General features: G+C 44.6%; 1 protein-coding gene across 1 annotated transcript in view; it reads right to left on the bottom strand.

Moving 5' to 3' along the window:
* CALCRL (calcitonin receptor like receptor) overlaps positions 1-19360 on the bottom strand; it is a 321773-nt gene that overhangs the window by 4821 nt on the left and 297592 nt on the right. Inside the window, exons 12-13 of the mRNA XM_085648706.1 lie at positions 14003-14044; positions 123-1210 (exon numbers count right to left, since the gene is read on the bottom strand). Coding sequence (XP_085504832.1) covers positions 995-1210; positions 14003-14044 — 258 coding nt within the window. The 3' untranslated portion in view covers positions 123-994. The remainder of the gene's footprint in view (positions 1-122; positions 1211-14002; positions 14045-19360) is intronic.

Raw genomic sequence — 19360 nt, 5'->3', positions numbered from 1 at the left:
CCTCCTGTGCCGGGCCTTTCATTAGCGGGCGGGGTCCATGACGAGATAGTCTCGTCATGGGCACAGCGCAACTGCGCTCCATGACGAGACTATCACGTCATGGGCATAGAAGGGGTTAATGCTAAGGGTTCCAAAGCTGCAGCAATGTTTACTATGTGTAAGAAAATACATATTGCATGATTGCAATTTCATAATAATTATTTACACGGACACATATTAGATATGTTTCAGGCACTTTAGTCAATACCTGATTACCACAGATAACCTATCGTCACCCTTAATTAATTTATAAGACAAGATTACATCTTTTGGTTCTGTTGACTATTCTATATATGTCACAAGCCCTGGCAGTGATAGATCACCAAACCATTTCAATCAGCACTAGCTAAACAATCCACATTTGGCAAGTACAGAACCCATCACAATCAAGGGGCATCATTAAGTAAAACCGCCTGGCTGTGACACTTTGCATTATTTTATTCAATTTCTTTCAGCACAAATAAAAGAGAGTGCTATAGAACACACCGGCAATATTCGATATGATACTATATTGAACTCCAATGCAAATTAGCACAAGGCAGTTTGCCATCCAGCCCAGTGTTTCTAGAAATCTCAATGAAGATACTGGTCAAGTTAAAGCATATAACACTCAGTGTGAATAGTTCAATGCTAGATTAGACAATCTATTACAAATTTGGCAACCAGCAATCACAACGGTAGTTTACACATGGACATGAAATGTTACATTATAATAACATATGATAAAAATAGACTTTTGACTTATGTTAGCACAGACAAATGATGTGAACTACAATACATAATAGTGAACACCTTCATACACAATTATGTCGCTTCATACGAAATATATGCCGACTTTGTCTACACAGTAGAAACTGAAGAGGCAAAGTTTGTTTAAAATCTTGTGCTATACGCAAATAAACAAGACACGCTGTATTTTAAAGTATACAAAAGTTAGAATAAACCTACAACTGTATCATGCATATAGTTTATCAGATTTTAAAGTTTCCATGTCATGGCAATTTTTACCATTCAGTTGTTCATTGTTAGAGTCATGGGGATAGATGTAAGTCTGAACTTCACTGATTGAAGACACTGTATATGAGGCAGAGCGTAGACCTTCTGAGTGTGCAAAGCTGTTTCCAAATTGAACTTTGTACTGATTCCAGTGCCTCTTCAAAATAGCCTGAACCTACCAAAACAGTAAAACAAAACATTAAGTATGCCTTTGTATACAGAAATGCAAACTAAATGAATTCAATAAGCTTCCACATGATTTAAGAAGTACTGAAAATCATCTAGGTTTTGACAGGTAATTGAAAATCAGAGTTTCTACTGATTAGGCTTTTTACTGATCAGGTTCTGTGATTTCTGTACTTGTTTGTTTAGTGCAAAGACACCCTGTACCTGAATAGCAATGTTTCTAGAAATAAGTGAATAATAAATACTGTGGTTTGGCAACATTTATTCCTCAAAAACAACCTATTGAATGTGGTATCTTTTGTCAAATTTGAGCTCTTCATTACGTGACTTGACTCATTGAATTTCAGGTTCAATTCTTTTTTATTCATGATGACCATGGCAAGAAGACCATACTGCACTTAGAGGTCCTTCATTACTAGGTAACTATAATACTATATAAACAACTCACAACGATACATCTTATTTTCTCAGCTTCCACGAAGAGCACAAAAAGAGGGAAGTAAGGGGAAAGCAGACAGACAAAAGAGGACCATCCGCTGTCTAGAACCTAACCCTACTTATCCCTTCCTGCCCCCGACCACATCTCCCTATTCTGAAACCCAATACCTAATTCACACCTCAGCTTTCAGGAACACTCATATTGGGTCATGTATAATAAGTCAAAAACAACCACCGAGCATAAAGATGTAGTCCCTCCAAAAAGGCATGTCGGAGTCAACTTGCATGAATCTGTATCTGTTCCACTCGGAGGTTTGATCTGTTGTCAGGGATAGAATGAGTCTCTCTCATTCACCCTCACTCCCATGTGCCCCGCTTCGAGGTACGTGCAGACTTTTTATGGGCCAAGCAGAATGCCACCTCAACAGTTCGCTGTGTTTCGTCCCCCACGGGCCACTTATATCAAGTGCTACCACAGGTCCTCATTTCGTAAAGGTGAGCTGACACTGGTTCACCATCACTAGCAACTCCGCAGTCTCACAGTCAGGCTTGAGATGAATGCACCCCACCGCATAAAGTCCAGACACAGAACTGGATCCCATGGTCATGGGCACAGCTGTCTGTCCATCTTCAATATTAATTCTGGCCCCTCAAGCAACCCAGTGGGAAAAGGATGTTATCATGAAGACAATGAGTGGGCAACTGCCATAACAATTTCCTAATGTTCAGCAGTATTCAGTTTCTAGCTGGCAATGAAACTTAATAAACAGATGTAGCACGCATGTTCTTCCCCCGTGGATTTACTAAGTGCATGTTCTATCACAGTTGGGTTATGTAGTGAAATTGAGGTAGCAATATTTACTTAAGCTCAAAAAAGATCTCATAATGGTGTTCCTCTATGAGCCAATAGGAGAGACAAAAGAATGGTGTAGCATAGACAACGAGCTTACCATTTAGATGTTTAATTTGAAAAACCACTGCACTTGTCAAACATTTATACATTAGTACAAAAGACCAAATCTTTAGTGTAAAAGATCAAACCTTCAGATCCTTCAAAACCACCCCATGGACAACCTAATGCTTGAACTCATTTCTTGCCCTGCCAACCCCATGTACGATGCCAACAGCCTTCTAAATGATTTTAACACTTTTTCGGAAAACTGTAAGAACATCCATGCAAATGCAAGCTAAAGCTATCTGCACCCTGGTACTCAAAAGACCTCACTGACAATAAATGCGCCATCCACAAACAAAAAAGGAAATGGAAGAAAAACAGAACTCCTGATAACCTCATGATATTGCGGTCCCTCCACGCAATACGCAGACAGCTCGTCACATCAGCCAAAGCAAAGCACGATACCAACATCATCCATGAAGCCACCAACAAATGCAGAACACTCATCAAAGTAATCAGGCACTGCCCTGAATACCATGCCTAACCCTCTTACCCTGCACTCCTCAGACAAGTGCAATGCCATCAACATCTTCAGTAAAATAAAAAACAAGAGACAGCACATTGACAACACCAGGGCTTCTTCTTCTATCACAGCTATCTATTCCAGTAGAAGCTCACAATGGTCACCATTCAAAGTCCTATCTTTTGAAGATCTCACCAACATATTCAGCTCCTTCAAAGCCACTTCCTATGAAGATACTGTCTTATCCTTGTCTATCATCAAGGCTCTGTCAGAGGAAGCTCTCTCACCTGTACTCACCATTGTCATCACCTCCTTCACTCAAGGCATCTTTCCAGAAGCTCTCCAGACAGGTTAGATACTATCACTAGTAAAGAAACCTACATTAGACACTGATGACCTCACAAACTACCAGCCTACACTTACCTACCCTCCATCATGAAATCATAGAAAATGTAGCCTGCGCTCAACTCTAATATTGCATAAATGCTAACCATTTCCCAGTCTGAATTTGATTTTAGCTTTCCATCATGATGAAGCATACAAAATACTACCTTAGATCTCCTGAACATAGATGAAGATGACCCCTGCATCCTGATAGTGCTGGACCTTCAGCTTAAACACAGTCAGAAATCCCACCCTTCTCCACACCCTAGAGTCTCAAATGGGATTCCATGGCAATGTTCTTCACTCATTCTCCTGCAACCTTTCCAACCAACACCAGTTCCTAGTTCCCAAAAGATCCCCACCTGTGAAGTCCCCCATGATGCCATACTGTACCCTGTCATCTTCAACCTCTACATGGAGCCCATTGGGGTTGTACTCAAATTCAGGAACATACCAAACAATACACAACTTTAAAGTCTCTCTGCTCCAGGTATCCAATGCCTCAAACACTCCTTGCACCTCATCCAGACCTGGATGTCAGCGCCTACTTGAAACTCAAACCTACCAAGAATCGTCTTTTTGGGCTTACCAAGTGTTTATGAACAGCTTAGCCAGCCCATTAGTAGGAACGGATCATTTTGCAGTGATTTTGATTTTTTACATTGATCGGGTTGTGCCAATCAATAAGCAGCATATTAATATTCATCCTAGTAAAGCAGGGCATAATTTGTATTCTACCTCTACATGAGAGTCACTCTTAGTCACATCTGCCAACATACTTACCTCTATCCCTACAGACATTAATGTATCTCTTGGAGAATACAATGCTTCTCCACAGTTGTTTCTACTCTTCCATTAAGAATCAACATATCTAATAGAACCCGGCCTTCGACTCCTTAATTTGCAGTTAATTTGCAGTTGCAATTTAAGCACTATCCTGTTGAATGCTATCCGAGACATTTTAGGTTATTTACTGGGGAATCTTTTAGCTCAATACTTATGTGTCCCAAGCAAAGTAAGCAATAATGCTCGACAGACAAGATTGCAATAAAAAATCCTGATCTTTTAAGTGGTAGAGACACAGAATAGCTTGAAAATTTCGTAGGGTGGAGGGAAAGGGGTCGACACAGTAACAACGTAGGGTATCACCAGATAGACCCATTTACCTATTGATGGGACAGTTTGGAAATAGGTTTGTGACATATGTGATGGAAGTTTGTGGTGGGAGAGGGGAGTCAACACAGTTTCACACTGAAAGACAATATACCTCTACTTTATATTTGAATGGAATTGGGTGATTCTTCCGGGCCCGCCTACCAGTCAAAAAGTAGTCGTCTGTATAAGAGACTGGTTTTAGAACTAATAGACATCAGGATACACATATGAGAAGGAATTTAAAAGCACAAGGGAAGAATAGGACAGAACACAGACCCCCAAAACAGGATAAGGTTCTGAGAACTAAGATGATGACCATAGCTGCCTGAGAAAAAAGCGTTCAGGTAAAAAATAACTGCTGAAGTAGCACTGGATGAGGTACACACCAGATTCATATCTGTCATAAATTTGAACTGGATAGGTCTCTAGTTTATCATGTGCTAAGTAAATTCTGTCTGTGGCTGCGCTATTCATCTATATATACTTTAAAGTGTCCCCAGATCTCCTTTATGATATTTCAATGACATAAGCCACAGAAGAAAGCGTCCCTCTAATGTTTACCCAGAGCCAGGGCAAACATTGGATAAAATATTTGTCATTGGCATGCGTTGGTACCCCAGAAGTCAAGCGGGTAAATGTAAGTGCATTCATCTCCCCATCTGTGCAGGATGAGGAATGAGTAGCAATTAAGGAGGATTTTCATGAGCAGTTTTGAGGTGTACTTAGAGTCCACTTTTAGGTATTCTTTGAAATCAGGTCCTTATTAATAAAACCGGACTCAGAAAAAGGTGTAGGTTATTTATGAATTATAAATTGGTGCTTCATACAAGAAACATGTTGCCTGTCGCACCATAACAAGTAAGACGGTAAATTCACCAGAGTAATACAATTAAAAACAGAAAATGAAATTGGTGAACAAAAAGGAACAAGGGATTATTTCTAATAAAAATATACTGCATGTGGAATTTACACAGATAACTGTGGCACATTTATGGCCAGCAGTATAGCAGAAATACATATATAAATAAACATACATAGCTTTTATCCCTGTTGTTAGGTTGCATGTAAATGTGCATGTTAAGAACGTAAGGAAATTAATTAAAGGGTAACATCCTACCCTCCTTTTCTCACACCTGAGCCCTTTGCATGATATGTGGCACAATTCAGAATATTAACCCCTTGAGTGCCCCGCCCTTTCCCCCTCCTGTGCCGGGCCTTTCATTAGCGTGCGGGGTCCATGACGAGATAGTCTCGTCATGGGCACAGCGCAACTGCGCTCCATGACGAGACTATCTCGTCATGGGCATAGAAGGGGTTAATGCTAAGGGTTCCAAAGCTGCAGCAATGTTTACTATGTGTAAGAAAATACATATTGCATGATTGCAATTTCATAATAATTATTTACAAGGACACATATTAGATATGTTTCAGGCACTTTAGTCAATACCTGATTACCACAGATAACCTATCGTCACCCTTAGTTAATTTATAAGACAAGATTACATCTTTTGGTTCTGTTGACTATTCTATATATGTCACAAGCCCTGGCAGTGATAGATCACCAAACCTCATCCAGACCTGGATGTCAGCGCCTACTTGAAACTCAAACCTACCAAGAATCGTCTTTTTGGGCTTACCAAGTGATTATGAACAGCTTAGCCAGCCCATTAGTAGGAACGGATCATTTTGCAGTGATTTTGATTTTTTACATTGATCGGGTTGTGCCAATCAATAAGCAGCATATTAATATTCATCCTAGTAAAGCAGGGCATAATTTGTATTCTACCTCTATATGAGAGTCACTCTTAGTCACACCTGCCAACATACTTACCTCTATCCCTACAGACATTAATGTATCTCTTGAAGAATATAATGCTTGGCTCTTCTCCACAGTTGTTTCTACTCTTCCATTAAGAATCAACATATCTAATAGAACCCGGCCTTCGACTCCTTAATTTGCAGATGATTTGAGGAGGAAAAAGAGTGACGGTAGACGACTCAAATGTAAACAGAGTTATGCTCCTGTGGATAAGGCAATTTATGCAAAATTCTTGATGGACTATATAAGAAACTAGTCAGAATGGCTGAATTATCATATTATGATTTGCAAATAAATTAATGAGTTAATAGGCCCAAGGAAACATTTCTCATCTTAAAGTCCCTCACTAATCCAGACTGCTGTCAAAACACAAGTACCCCATCACAAAAACTATGCAATGATTTATCCAATTATTTTGGATACAATTGGAAATTGAGGCAGTCTTTATAACAAGATACTCTTTCAGATTCTTCTGAGGCCCAACCTACAGCATTAAATGGTTTTCAAATCTATTAAGTCAGGATATTCAGCATAATCCTTCAGACCTCCAGCCCTAGCTGTTGTTCCAGTTCTACCAACATTGCTTAATGCCTTACTTGAGTTGGAAATAGTGCCTGAGGCAAGCTAGGAGGCATGGATTCCGCCCGCCATGCGATGTCTATCAACTAATTTCATTACTTCAGTACCTGCTGATATTTTGGAGGCACAAACTAACAAACAGCGTTCCTTCCATTTGAAAGATTAGTATGTTTATGACAGTCATCAATTTGGTTTCAGACAAGGGTAAAATACTGAACCAGTGTTGGTTTCTACACTGTAATCAGAGTTTGTTTAGACTCTGTAAGACTGCTATTCTGATCCTGCTGTACCCGTCTACAACCACTGACTGTCTCTGTCTAGGATCACCGGCTTTAGTCAGGGAAATCCTATCGAGAATGTACAAATTAAACACACCTAATACCATCATCCAAGTCCGCCCCCTGGGGTGCTTTTATCGACCACAGGCTAGAAACACCCCAGAAAACCATGGAACGCTGGGTTGGACACAAGAGGTCTCATGCCATAAACTAGCCATCTCAAATAGATTTGGTCCCCTAACTACCTTAGATGAAAATGATTGACATTTGATGGACAGGGGCCAGCTTGTACACAAGCATATCCCTACCGCTGAAAATCAGGTTGTATTAATTCCGCAGAACCCGGCTTTGGAAGTCCGTGAGGAGGAAGAGGATAGCATCCCAAGAAGAGCCTATATCTCAGGGGATGGTCATATGAACCTAACTGATCACGAGCTAGGGCCATGCAGAATCCTTTTTTGGAATGTGGCAGGTCTAAGGAATAAGGTGAACGACCCAGCCTGGTTGACTTTTATTAATAATTTCGATGTTCTGTATCTGCAACATACACATTAATGGGTACAAGACATACCACACGCCCGCAATTCAATCTCCTAGTGGCAGGCCAAAAGGAGGGCTATGTGTTTACATTTTGAATTTGCTGGGTAATTTGCTGGGTATATATAAGTGTGAGATGGTTAGCTCAGAAATCTATTACCAAACGGTCTTTATACATACTGCCCGTAGTAATGCATTGCTCCTGGTTAACTTCTATAACAACACAGAAATAGGCCAGTTGGGAGCCATATTGGAAATATTAGCACCTTAGAATTAAAGGACGACATCGAGATCATCCCCATTTGGGGTGGGGATTTTAATATCAGCCTGTGCCCGGTGGCGGAATTAGGGAAGTGTGGTTTAACCTTAGACCAGGATGACCCGCCGATCCACTTTCAGCATACCATTAAAGGCGAGCTGCTTAACGAAATTATGTTTAGACACGACTTGGGTTTCTCAAACCGCCTGTGTACACCCACCGTGGAGTTTGAGCATACATTTATAGGTAGAGGTGCTAAATCAACCATTGACTTCATCACTATCCCAAATCGTTATGCTAGTCATGTAAAAGCCTATGATATCCATCAAAACGTCATGAGCGATCACCTAGCTATCAGTGTGAATATAGCTGTCCCGAGTAATGTGCCAAGGAGATTTTGTAACAAAATAGCATGGGTTCAGAATATTGAATTGGGCAGAAAAAACGGTTATGCCATCCGCTGGGGAAGCCGGGACCCTACGGAGCTAAGTAACGAGATAATAGCAAAGGCAATAGATCCAATTTAACAATGTCTAAGCGACAGTCCAACACACGAAGATGTTTTAATTGCTTTTAATAGCATCACTGAGACTGTTATAAGCACTCTGACTATGGAACGTAAAGGCACACGCAACACTGGGAAGGGCTGGTTTGATAAAAACGGCACTAAAAGCTACTCTAACTTAAAGAACGCTTTACATAGAGAGGTGAGAGATAAGAATGAGATTAGGGCCTGTAGAAAGCTGTATTATGCAGCGAGGAAAAATAGGATAATTGAGCTGAAAGATAAGGCCTGGAAGGATCTCAGCGATGCAGCGGAAAGCAAAGAGAGCTCGAAATTCTGGTCGGCAGTTAACGCCCCATTTTTTATTAACAGAACAGACGTTCCATCAATCGAGTCGGCCATAGCGGAACAGACCTGGATAGACTACTTTTCTAAAGTCCATTCAAAACAGAAGACTATCGAAGAAATACCCCAGAGGCTTGAAACAGGGAGCGCAGACCAGTCCTTTACACCTATTAAATTTGACATCTCGCTCCAGGATGTAACCGTTGCACTTAAGACAAGCAAGAGTGGCAAGGCTGCCGGCCCTGATGGGGTACCAATTGATCTCTATAAGTTAAATCTCGAGATTTGGGGCCCAATTTTAACTAAGGCGAGCGAGAGAACCCTGCCTGCTACCGTCCAATATCTTTGTTGGATTCCTTGATGAAGATAGCGGGCAGGATTGTTCTAAATCGACTACAGGGATGGACTGAAGAAAATGGCATTTTAAGTGACACCCAATATGGTTTTAGAGCTGGTTTAGGAACCAACGAGCAGATTCTGAACTTAAACATTTTAATTGGTAAATACACCCAGGCCAAAGCAGGGACATTCTATTTGGTCTTCGTAGACCTCACAGCTGCCTTTGATTGCGTAGTCCATGATAAGCTGTGGGGTGTCCTAAATGAACTGAAAGTTGACCCTATTTTAAGACAGTTATACTCTGGAGCCACCGCAAAGGTTCGTTATGGTATAGAGGGTGAGTGTACCGCCCCATTTAATATAGAACGTGGCGTAAGGCAGGGCTGTGTCCTAGCACCACTCCTGTTCTCGTTATATACCAGCACCTTGGAACAGGAGTTGGTGCTACACACCAGGGATCCGCCATTTGTAAATATTCGCCCGATTGCATCTATCCTCTATGCCGACGATGTGGTGCTCATGGCCCGCACCCAGGTTGGGTTACAAAGGGCTCTCTCTTTTTACACCACATTCATGGATAGGCTTGGTTTAAAATTGAACGGCAAGAAAAGTTTCGTGATGTCTTGTGGGAGAGCGAAAAACAAGAATAGAAGTTTTCAGGCGGGGGGGTGGAGTAAGGTGGAATTTATTACTTCTTTTAGCTATTTGGGCGTCCATTTCGATAGAACAGGCTCATGGGCTGCAGCAGTTAAGGCTAGGTCCCTACTTTTTATGAAGTCCATCGCAGCACTTTTACATTTTTCTAAAAAGCTAGGGAAAAGACCACCAGTAATTTTACTAAAGATTTACCAAAATGTGCGTGAGCATAGCAGTTTACGGGGCAGGTATCTGGGGATTTCAAGATTGTACATCAATTCAACGTTTGGAAAATGCCTTTTTGCGGTTCATCCTAGCCGTCCCAACTAGTACACCGGTTTTTAATTGTCGCTAGGAGTTGTATACATTTCTGACTTAACTAAAGGCCAGCCGGTATTGCTATGGCACAGAATTTGGACCGCAGAAAGCACGGGCCTGAACAGGGAAATAATAAAGGATGCAATGAGATTAGACAATGTCCGTAAAATGTTATGGTTGAAATTTGTTGAAAATTTTATGCAGGACATTGGTCACCCTGAGTATTTTACCTCGCCCGATAGCATGAACCTTATTAATCGGAAGGAGTTCAAAAAAGTCTGCATGACCCACCTAGAAGGAAATAGGTTGATTCTTGAGAAGAATAAGCACTTGGTGGTTAAACATCAACTAATTAACACTACATGCAATATTCAACCTTATCTGTTATATGTTTCGGGTGGATATGACAGATACCTTTTGACAAGATTTAGGTTTGCGACTTTCCACCATTTGATTACTTATCCAGCCATTAATGACTGGTCAAGGGAACTCTGCTTATGCTCCTGTGATAATGTCTCATCACAAAGTACGATGCACGTGGTTTTATTCTGTAAATTCTACACTAACGAAAGGCATATGTGGTTAATACCACTTTTAAAACAGGGGGGATGGAGGCAATGTCGTCCTGTCTTCATATACTTACAGATGTTGGATAATTGTTATTGTATTGGTTCCATGGTGGGCTTTTTAAAGAGTGCATTGAGAATCAGGAAAGGTCTCATTAACTGAATTGTGAGAAACGTGTTGGGCTGGAATGACCTAGTATGAGATGGATTATTTTGGGAGTTACAGAATGTTTACATGTATATTACTATTTTATAGGATTTTACTAATGAAAGTTGTGTACTGATGAATTTTAAAATATAATAGATGATGATGTATTCTCTTTTTATATGTTTGCTTTTATGATTTTTAAAATAAAGCTTGCTTTGATTGATTGACTGTTTCTGTCAGTACTTTAATATACAGGCTGCAATCTGTGGAAGTGAGTAATTCAAACTGCAGCTGCCCACCTTTTAAAAAGTAAAAGAATATGAGCATATTGCATCATCATCTCAAGGTTTTTCACTGGTTCTCGGTAAACAAATGGTGCATGTTTAAAGCTCTCTTGGCCAGATTACAAAGGACTTTTGCATTTGCAAAAGTTCTAATTCACAGAATTGGGCCATTTGCAACTCCATAAAGGCTTTTTGATATGTAATCTCTGGTCACAAAAAAATACTGGCTGCAAATTGCGACCAGTACTTTGTGCATCTGGCCCTCTGCTTTTTCTTTAAGGCCACGATTAAGCATGGCCCGCAATGTATTGTTGATAGGTTTCTGAACTATGCTCCTTTACGTCCTCTTCAAGAACTCAAAATACCACAAGTTAATAAGGCCAGATTGGATGACGATTCTTTTCAATTTGTGACCAGTGGACTCTTGAATAAACTTCCCTTATCACTTTGGTCTTTCCCTTCATATCGGACCTTTAGAAAACATCTTAAATCTTATTAGTTTTTGCACTACTTTTTGCAGGAAGGCTGTATCAGTGTTGCTTCCTTTCAGTTCTGCGCCAGGCCACCCATTCTTGAGTAGCAACATGCTTTATAAAAGTACAGACAATCAGTTAAGAGAATGGCCGAGAACATAAAAATGACTTGATACCAGCTGTGTCTTTTAAAGAAAGAGAAATTATTTGACCCGGAAAGTGACTTCAGAACTACTTTTCAAGCTCTCGTGCTCTTGCGCCTGGATGGCGGTAAAACTCTGCTTCATGGCCTCACATACTCAAAATTAGCAGCCCCCTTAAGGGCTTCCTGCATGCCTCTGTATATCTCATAGAGGGCCTGGAAAAATGTGATTGCATCCCACTATTCCGATGGACCTCCATCAGCCCAAGTTGCCAGCCCACACCATCTTCCAAACCAGCTGCCTCATTTACAAATCCATCATGTCCAGCACCCATGCACACCTTGCAGACAGGCTCAACACCTCTGGTGGTTCTGGGTTCACCCACAGCCAGGACATCTTTTGATTGGAGGCTGAAATGTACAAAAGAAAAAACACAATGCAGCATGTCTTTTCCATCTATGCCCTAAAGATCTGAAACAACACGCCCGGATGCATCAGGACTGTCCCAACTCTTCTCCAATTTATGAAAAAGGTGACGATGCAGCACTTCAAAGAACACCACATCACAAAGCAGAAGCTGAATACGACTGCTCCTAGAGCCCGGCTGCCTCTCCTATCGCTCATGGACTGTATGCTTGCCTTTGACCTCATACAGTGTTCTTTTTGGCTAGGGGCGCTCCATAAAAATACCACATACACACACACACATACAGTCAAAATAGTAATTGTCTAGGGGAAAGCGGACCCAAGGTAGGTTGTAAATTGCAGGAGAAACCAACAAAGCCACATGCAAAATGATAGGAATGACACCTCAACCTTGTTTCAAGTTTTACATGTAGTTTATGGTTAGCTAATCCGAAATTAAAAATTTCAGTAATATTACCAGCTATGCTATTTTAGTAACCCTAAACACCCCTGAATGTCTCTTATTTGAGAAGAGGCATAGATACTTGGTGGTTTCTGAAACTGGGTGTATTCTGGGCTTCATGGTGTTATGAATTTAGTGGATTGGGGCAATACGTAATGCCTAACACCCCTCTCAATCTAATCTTTGATTTTCTTGAGGTTGCACATAGTGGACTATAAAAGATGCGTCAACTCAAGCAAGTTAATTTATAGGCTGAAACTGCTTTTCCAAAATATTGCGTACATTAGCTGGGTGAATAAAATCCATCCTTTTCTAACAGCGATACAGTTACTGGCACATCTGCGGATATATAGCACAAGGAAGACACATGACCGTGAAAAGAAGCGTCAGGTCGGGGTAAATATCAAGGAGCTCCTTCAGCACCACCTTTTGGTCTTTACCACAGAGGAGATTTCCAGCAAGTTGTCACCTGCAGTGGTATGCAATAATTGTTTGGGGTTTTGGCTGCCAGAGAGAGATGGGCCTTCTTGTGGGTTGCTTTTTGCTATGTAGCATGCCTTAAAAGGTGAGTTGCGTTTTTATGCAGGATCATGGTGATTTACCTTCATGACAGTTTTATTACTTTACTATTTAATATTGCTATTTGCTTTGAAACATCAAATTAATCAACATAAATGCCCATGGAAGAAATTTCCCCCTTTGCTATTTTCATCATGCCCCCCAAATATCGCCTTTAATCTTTAACTAGGATTCACATAAACAAGCGGTCAAACAAGGAACATTTGCAATAACTGATTACTGACTACTTTATCATCCCCTTGTCCCCTATGACTGAACCTGCTCTATGTGCAAAGTGCGCGCCGTCGCCCCCGGGTTCTCACTTCAGCCATCACAACCCAAGCCTGTTAAATGCCAACTAAAACACAAATGGAAGTTGCATTACAGGAAGGGAGATAAGCTTAACTCAAAATGCCATCTTTGTTTATATAGGCAACATACTTGCTATGAGAAGAAGGCTTACTGCTCCAAAAGGTTTGCAGAAGCAACCATCCACAGCCTGGGACACTGAAATTTGCTTTTTAGTGAGAAAGTTAAATTTATCTACTGAGAATCTGAACTGATTCCGTGTTAAAATAGTGTTCCCTAGTTTCACATCAATCGGAAATAAGGTAAGCCTAAGCTTGTCTATTTTATGTGTTCGGCGGAGGCACTGATGAACAAATTGGAATATATGCCATCGTTTAATAATGCTATGTCACACAGTAAAACCACAAGTTGATTACTCTTACCTCTCCGTTAAAATAGCAAAAGATTGTAGCCACTAACAGCCCCTGCAGAGAAAAATGAAAACATGATTATGGGATTAGCTTTAACAACATTTTAAAAGAGTACCATGCAACAGAACTGAAAGGTGCTCTCAAAAAAATATGCCGAGAAATATTGAGGTTTTTCAAAATCAGATGAGTTTAGGTCACATGACATTTTCTAAGGGAGGAATGATGCAATGAAAGGAACATGGCCCACCTCAAAAAGGTTGACATAGCACGCAGTAGAATATGACTTGAAGAAGAACGCTTCCACAAGTAGCCACAAGTAGATTAAAGCTAATGCCATGTTTTAGTGCTGATGTGCGGCCCTCCTGTGCGCCTTTCAAGCAAAGCCAGATGTCACTTTCTCACTCAGGACCGGTCCCGCAGCCATGATGTCACTTACAGCTGTTCCCATACAACAGACAACTAGAGCTCAGCTCAGTGCATGCGGAGTGAAGAGTGTGTGAACCCTGTGCACTCCTATATACCTGCTCCAGTGATAGTCCGGCCCTGCCTATTCTTGCTTCACCACTCGGTTTCATCCTAGGCCGGAAGTCACTCGCTTCCTTTCTTGCCCATTTATCACCCCAGCACAGCTTAGCCTGGCATGAGCAGAATTATGTTGCCTGCCTCTGGAAGACCGGAGCTCGCAAAGGGGTTGTCATTGCTCCTTTGCTTCCTAACTCATTGCGTTTCTCACTCTTCCCTCACTTCCCTCTCGCAGTACTCAACCCAAAAACTCTTAATGCCCCTTATTCAAAGCAACACTCACCAAACCCATGCCCAAACACACAAACATGAAAAAACATCTATTCCACTCACTTCACTTTCTCCAACACTCACCTTCACTTCCCCAACAACGTCACTTCCTCCTCACTTCCCCAACAACAATGTCACTTCCTCCAGGACAGGACTCGCTCCGGCACACACCAAATTCAGTCAAGCCATCACCCCTCACTCCCACACCCACCACCACACTTTCTCCTTTCACTCTTAAAATCATCCCATTCACTGCACTTAAGTCAAAAACATCATGCATGCTCTTACACTTGCATCGTCACTCACCCAATGGAGTCCTCACTCATTGGGCTGATCTTCCACTCGGTTCCATTTCACGCCTTACAGTTCCCTCAGGTATTCCAGCATGAATGTTCTGATTTACTCTGAAACATCTCTACTCCTTCTAAAGGACAAACTTGTCTCATTCTATCTAGCTGAAACCCTTGGAAGGGTAAAGTCTACTCACCACAAACACAAGCAGCCAATAGACAATCAATCCAAAATGCACCCCGCTCAGTAATATGGGGTTCTGTTGTCTCCGTGGACTAAGGCAACCATTCCAGGTTCCAACTACAACGGGTCCACTCATCCTTTCATTTTTGTGAGGTTATTCAGCAGCAACATGATCGAAGGTGTGTATACTTTACAAATAAACATTATGTTATCAGGTCAGCAGACAGGATCGAACGCAAAACAAACAGTGAACATAATGCTGCCTGTCTCATCAAAAGAGAAGCATCAAAAGAGAAGCATCGCACCTCTCAGACCACAATGCCTTTTTGCTTATTTGGTTGCAAGTTAAATTGATATTCTGTCAAAGTACAAATACAGCAATACCAGAAGAGTAGCTATTACCATCAAATAAACATCAACTTCACCAAACCACAATTGAAAGTACTGTACATTCTCGAAACTCGGCCTAAAACAGCTCTGAAAAAAACATCCACATATGTTTTGTTTAGCGTGCCTCGCTAATCCCTCTGGTGCCCCCACCCGCTCCCCGCTTCCCGCCGCTGCTCCATCGCGGTCCCGCCCCCTTTTTCCTTCTGTACCCGATTGGCCGCCCCGCTTCCGCCTCCCAGCTGCTCCGCCCTCCCACTTGGCCTCATATGGAGCCCGCGTGGCGCAGGTAAGTGTGACCTGACCTCAGGACACCCCCCACAGCTCACCAGCGGTGCCCCCTCGCTGGTGCTCGTTGTCCCTGCTCCGTTTTTGGCCCTTTTTTCGTGCTCATCTTTGTTCCTGTACTTGTGTTTTTAACTCCTGCATTATATTCACTTGTGCTTTTGTTTTGTTTAGCGTGCCTCGCTAATCCCTCTGGTGCCCCCACCCGCTCCCCGCTTCCCGCCGCTGCTCCATCATGGCCCCGCCCCCTTTTTCCTTCTGTACCCGATTGGCCGCCCGCCTCCCAGCTGCTCCGCCCTCCCACTTCGCCTCATATGGAGCCCGCACGTACGCCTTACGACGCCGCCACCCTCAACGCACTCAATGCCGGAAGGAATCCCGCCTGCTACCGAGCCACCCCGAAACGCGCCCACGGACCCTTCACCTGCCAAACCTGCAAGTTCACCTGCCTCCGGACCTGCACTGCACCCGCCAAGCCGAACACCAGCAACAACCACCTCATGTGCATCCTGCTCAACACCCGCTCCGTCCACAGACACACCGTCAAACTCTGGAACCTCCTCGACACAACATCGCCAGACATCGCCTTCCTAACAGAAACCTGGATGAACGCCTCCTCAGCGCCCGACATCGCCACAGCCATCCCGGACGGATACAAGATCACCCGGAGGGACTGCGTCAACCAGACCGGAGGAGGCATCGCCATCGTACACAAGAACACCATCCGCATCACGACCAACTCCGACGACACCTTCACCGCCGCCGAACACCTCCACTTCCAGATACACACCGACCCCAAGACGACCCTCAGAGGCACCCTCATCTACAGACCCCCGGGACCACGCACACAATTCAGCGAAGATATCGCAGACTTCATCAGCCCGCACGCCCTCCCCTCCGCTGACTACATCCTCCTAGGGGACCTCAACTTCCACCTGGAGAACAACAAGAACTGCAACACCTCCACCCTGCTGGACAACCTCGCCAACCTCAGACTCAAGCAACTGGTGAACACCCCCACCCACTACGCCGGCCACACGCTTGACCCCGTCTTCTCTTCCAGCAAGCACATCTCCTTCAGCCACTCCACCGGACTTCATTGGACTGACCACAGCTGCGTCCACTTCAGCTTCAGAAGAACCACGACCCACCACCACCCGCAACAGGTTCCTCGCTGGAGCAAGATCACCACCGAGCAGCTCACCACCTCCCTCAGCCAGAACCCTCCCGCCAGCACAACGGACCCCAACGAAGCAGCCAGCAACCTCACACAGAGGCTGACCACCTGCACCGACGACCTCGCACCACTGAAGAACCCTCCCAGCAGACCCGGCAGCAAGAAAGCCCCCTGGTTCACCGACGAACTCAAGGACTCCAAGAAGAACTGCCGCACCCTCGAGAAAGCCTGGCGCCACGACCAGACCACAGACAACATGACCGCCCTCAAGCACGCCACCCGCAAGCACCACCAGCTGATCCGCACCACCAAGAAGACAGCATTCAAAGAAAGACTGGACAACAAGGCCCACAACAGCAAGGAACTCTTCAGCATCGTCAAAGAGCTCTCCAACCCCAGCGCCGGAAACAACGACATCACTCCTTCACAAGACCTCTGCGACTCACTCGCCTCGTTCTTCCACCACAAGATCGCCGACATACACAACAGCTTTGGTGCACCAAACCACGCACCCAACCGCCGAACCAACGCCCCCCACCACCACCCTCTGCGCCTGGACCACGGTCAGCACCGAAGACACCACCCACACGATGAACACCATCCACTCCGGATCTCCAACCGACCCCTGCCCCCACCACGTCTTCAACAAGGCCGACTCCATCATCGCACCCCAACTCCGGGACATCATCAACACCTCCTTCCACACCGCCACCTTCCCGGAGAGCTGGAACCACGCCGAGCTCAGCGCCCTCCTGAAGAAACCAACAGCGGACCCCACCGACCTCAAGAACTTCCGCCCCATCTCGCTCCTCCCTTTTCCTGCCAAAGTCATCGAGAAGACCGTCAACAGACAGCTCGCCGCCTTCCTCAAGACGAACGGATCCCTCGACCCCTCGCGGTCCGGTTTTCGAGCAAACCACAGCACCGAGACCGCACTGATCGCAGCCACCGATGACATCAGATCCCTGCTCGACAACGGAGAAACAGCGGCCCTCATCCTCCTGGACCTCTCTACAGCGTTCGACACTGTCTGCCACCGCACCCTAGTATAGCGCCTCAGCAACATCCGGATCCAAGAGAAGGCACTGAAGTGGATCACCTCGTTCCTCGCCGGAAGAACTCAGAGAGTACGCCTCCCCCCATTCAGATCCGACGCCACCGAAGTCATCTGCGGCGTACCACAAGGATCATCACTCAGCCCAACCCTCTTCAACATCTACATGAGCCCCCTCGCAGCTATCGCACGCCAACACAACCTCAACATCATCTCCTACGCCGATGACACCCAGCTGATCCTCTCTCTCACCAACGACCCCGCCACCGCCAGAACCAGCCTCCAGGAAGGGATGAAAGACGTCGCCGAATGGATGAAGAACAGCCGCCTGAAACTGAACTCAGACAAGACGGAAGTCCTCATCCTGGGATCATCGCCCTCCGCCTGGGACGACTCCTGGTGGCCCCCTGCCCTGGGCACCACTCCCAGGCCAACGGACCACGCACGCAACCTGGGCTTCATCCTGGACTCCTCCCTCTCGATGACCAGACAAGTCAACGCCGTCTCATCATCATGCTTCAACACCCTGCGCATGCTCCGTAAGATCTTCCAATGGATCCCCACCGAAACCAGGAGGACGGTCACCCAGGCACTCGTCACCAGCCGACTGGACTACGGGAACACACTCTACGCCGGAACCACAGCCAAACTTCAGAAAAGACTCCAACGCATCCAGAACGCCTCCGCACGACTCGTCCTGGACATCCCCCGACACAGCCACATCTCCGGCCACCTGAGAGACCTGCACTGGCTCCCCGTCAGCAAGAGGATCACGTTCAGGCTCCTCACCCATGCACACAAGGCTCTCCACGACCTGGTCCCATGTACCTCAACAACTGCCTGACCTTCTACACGCCCACCCGCCAGCTACGATTGACCAGCCTCGCCCTCGCTGCCGTACCACGCATCCGCAGAGCCACCGCCGGAGGAAGATCCTTCTCCTACCTGGCAGCCAAGACTTGGAACTCCCTCCCCATCCACCTTCGGCTGACCCAGGGCCATCTCTCCTTCAGGAAGCAACTCAAGACCTGGCTCTTCGAGCAGTAACGGACCCCTCTCCCCCAGCGCCTTGAGACCCTTCCGGGTGAGTAGCGCGCTATGCAAATGCTATGATTGATTGATGGTAAAGTCTAATCACCACAAACACAAGCAGCCAATAGACAATCAATCCAAAATGCACCCCGCTCAGTAATGTGGGGTT

The sequence above is a fragment of the Triturus cristatus genome, chromosome 3_2 (assembly GCF_964204655.1).
Source record: "Triturus cristatus chromosome 3_2, aTriCri1.1, whole genome shotgun sequence".
Taxonomy (NCBI): domain Eukaryota; kingdom Metazoa; phylum Chordata; class Amphibia; order Caudata; family Salamandridae; genus Triturus; species Triturus cristatus.
Note: the sequence above shows the minus strand (reverse complement) of the source record. Positions and strands in the feature narration are given on the sequence as shown.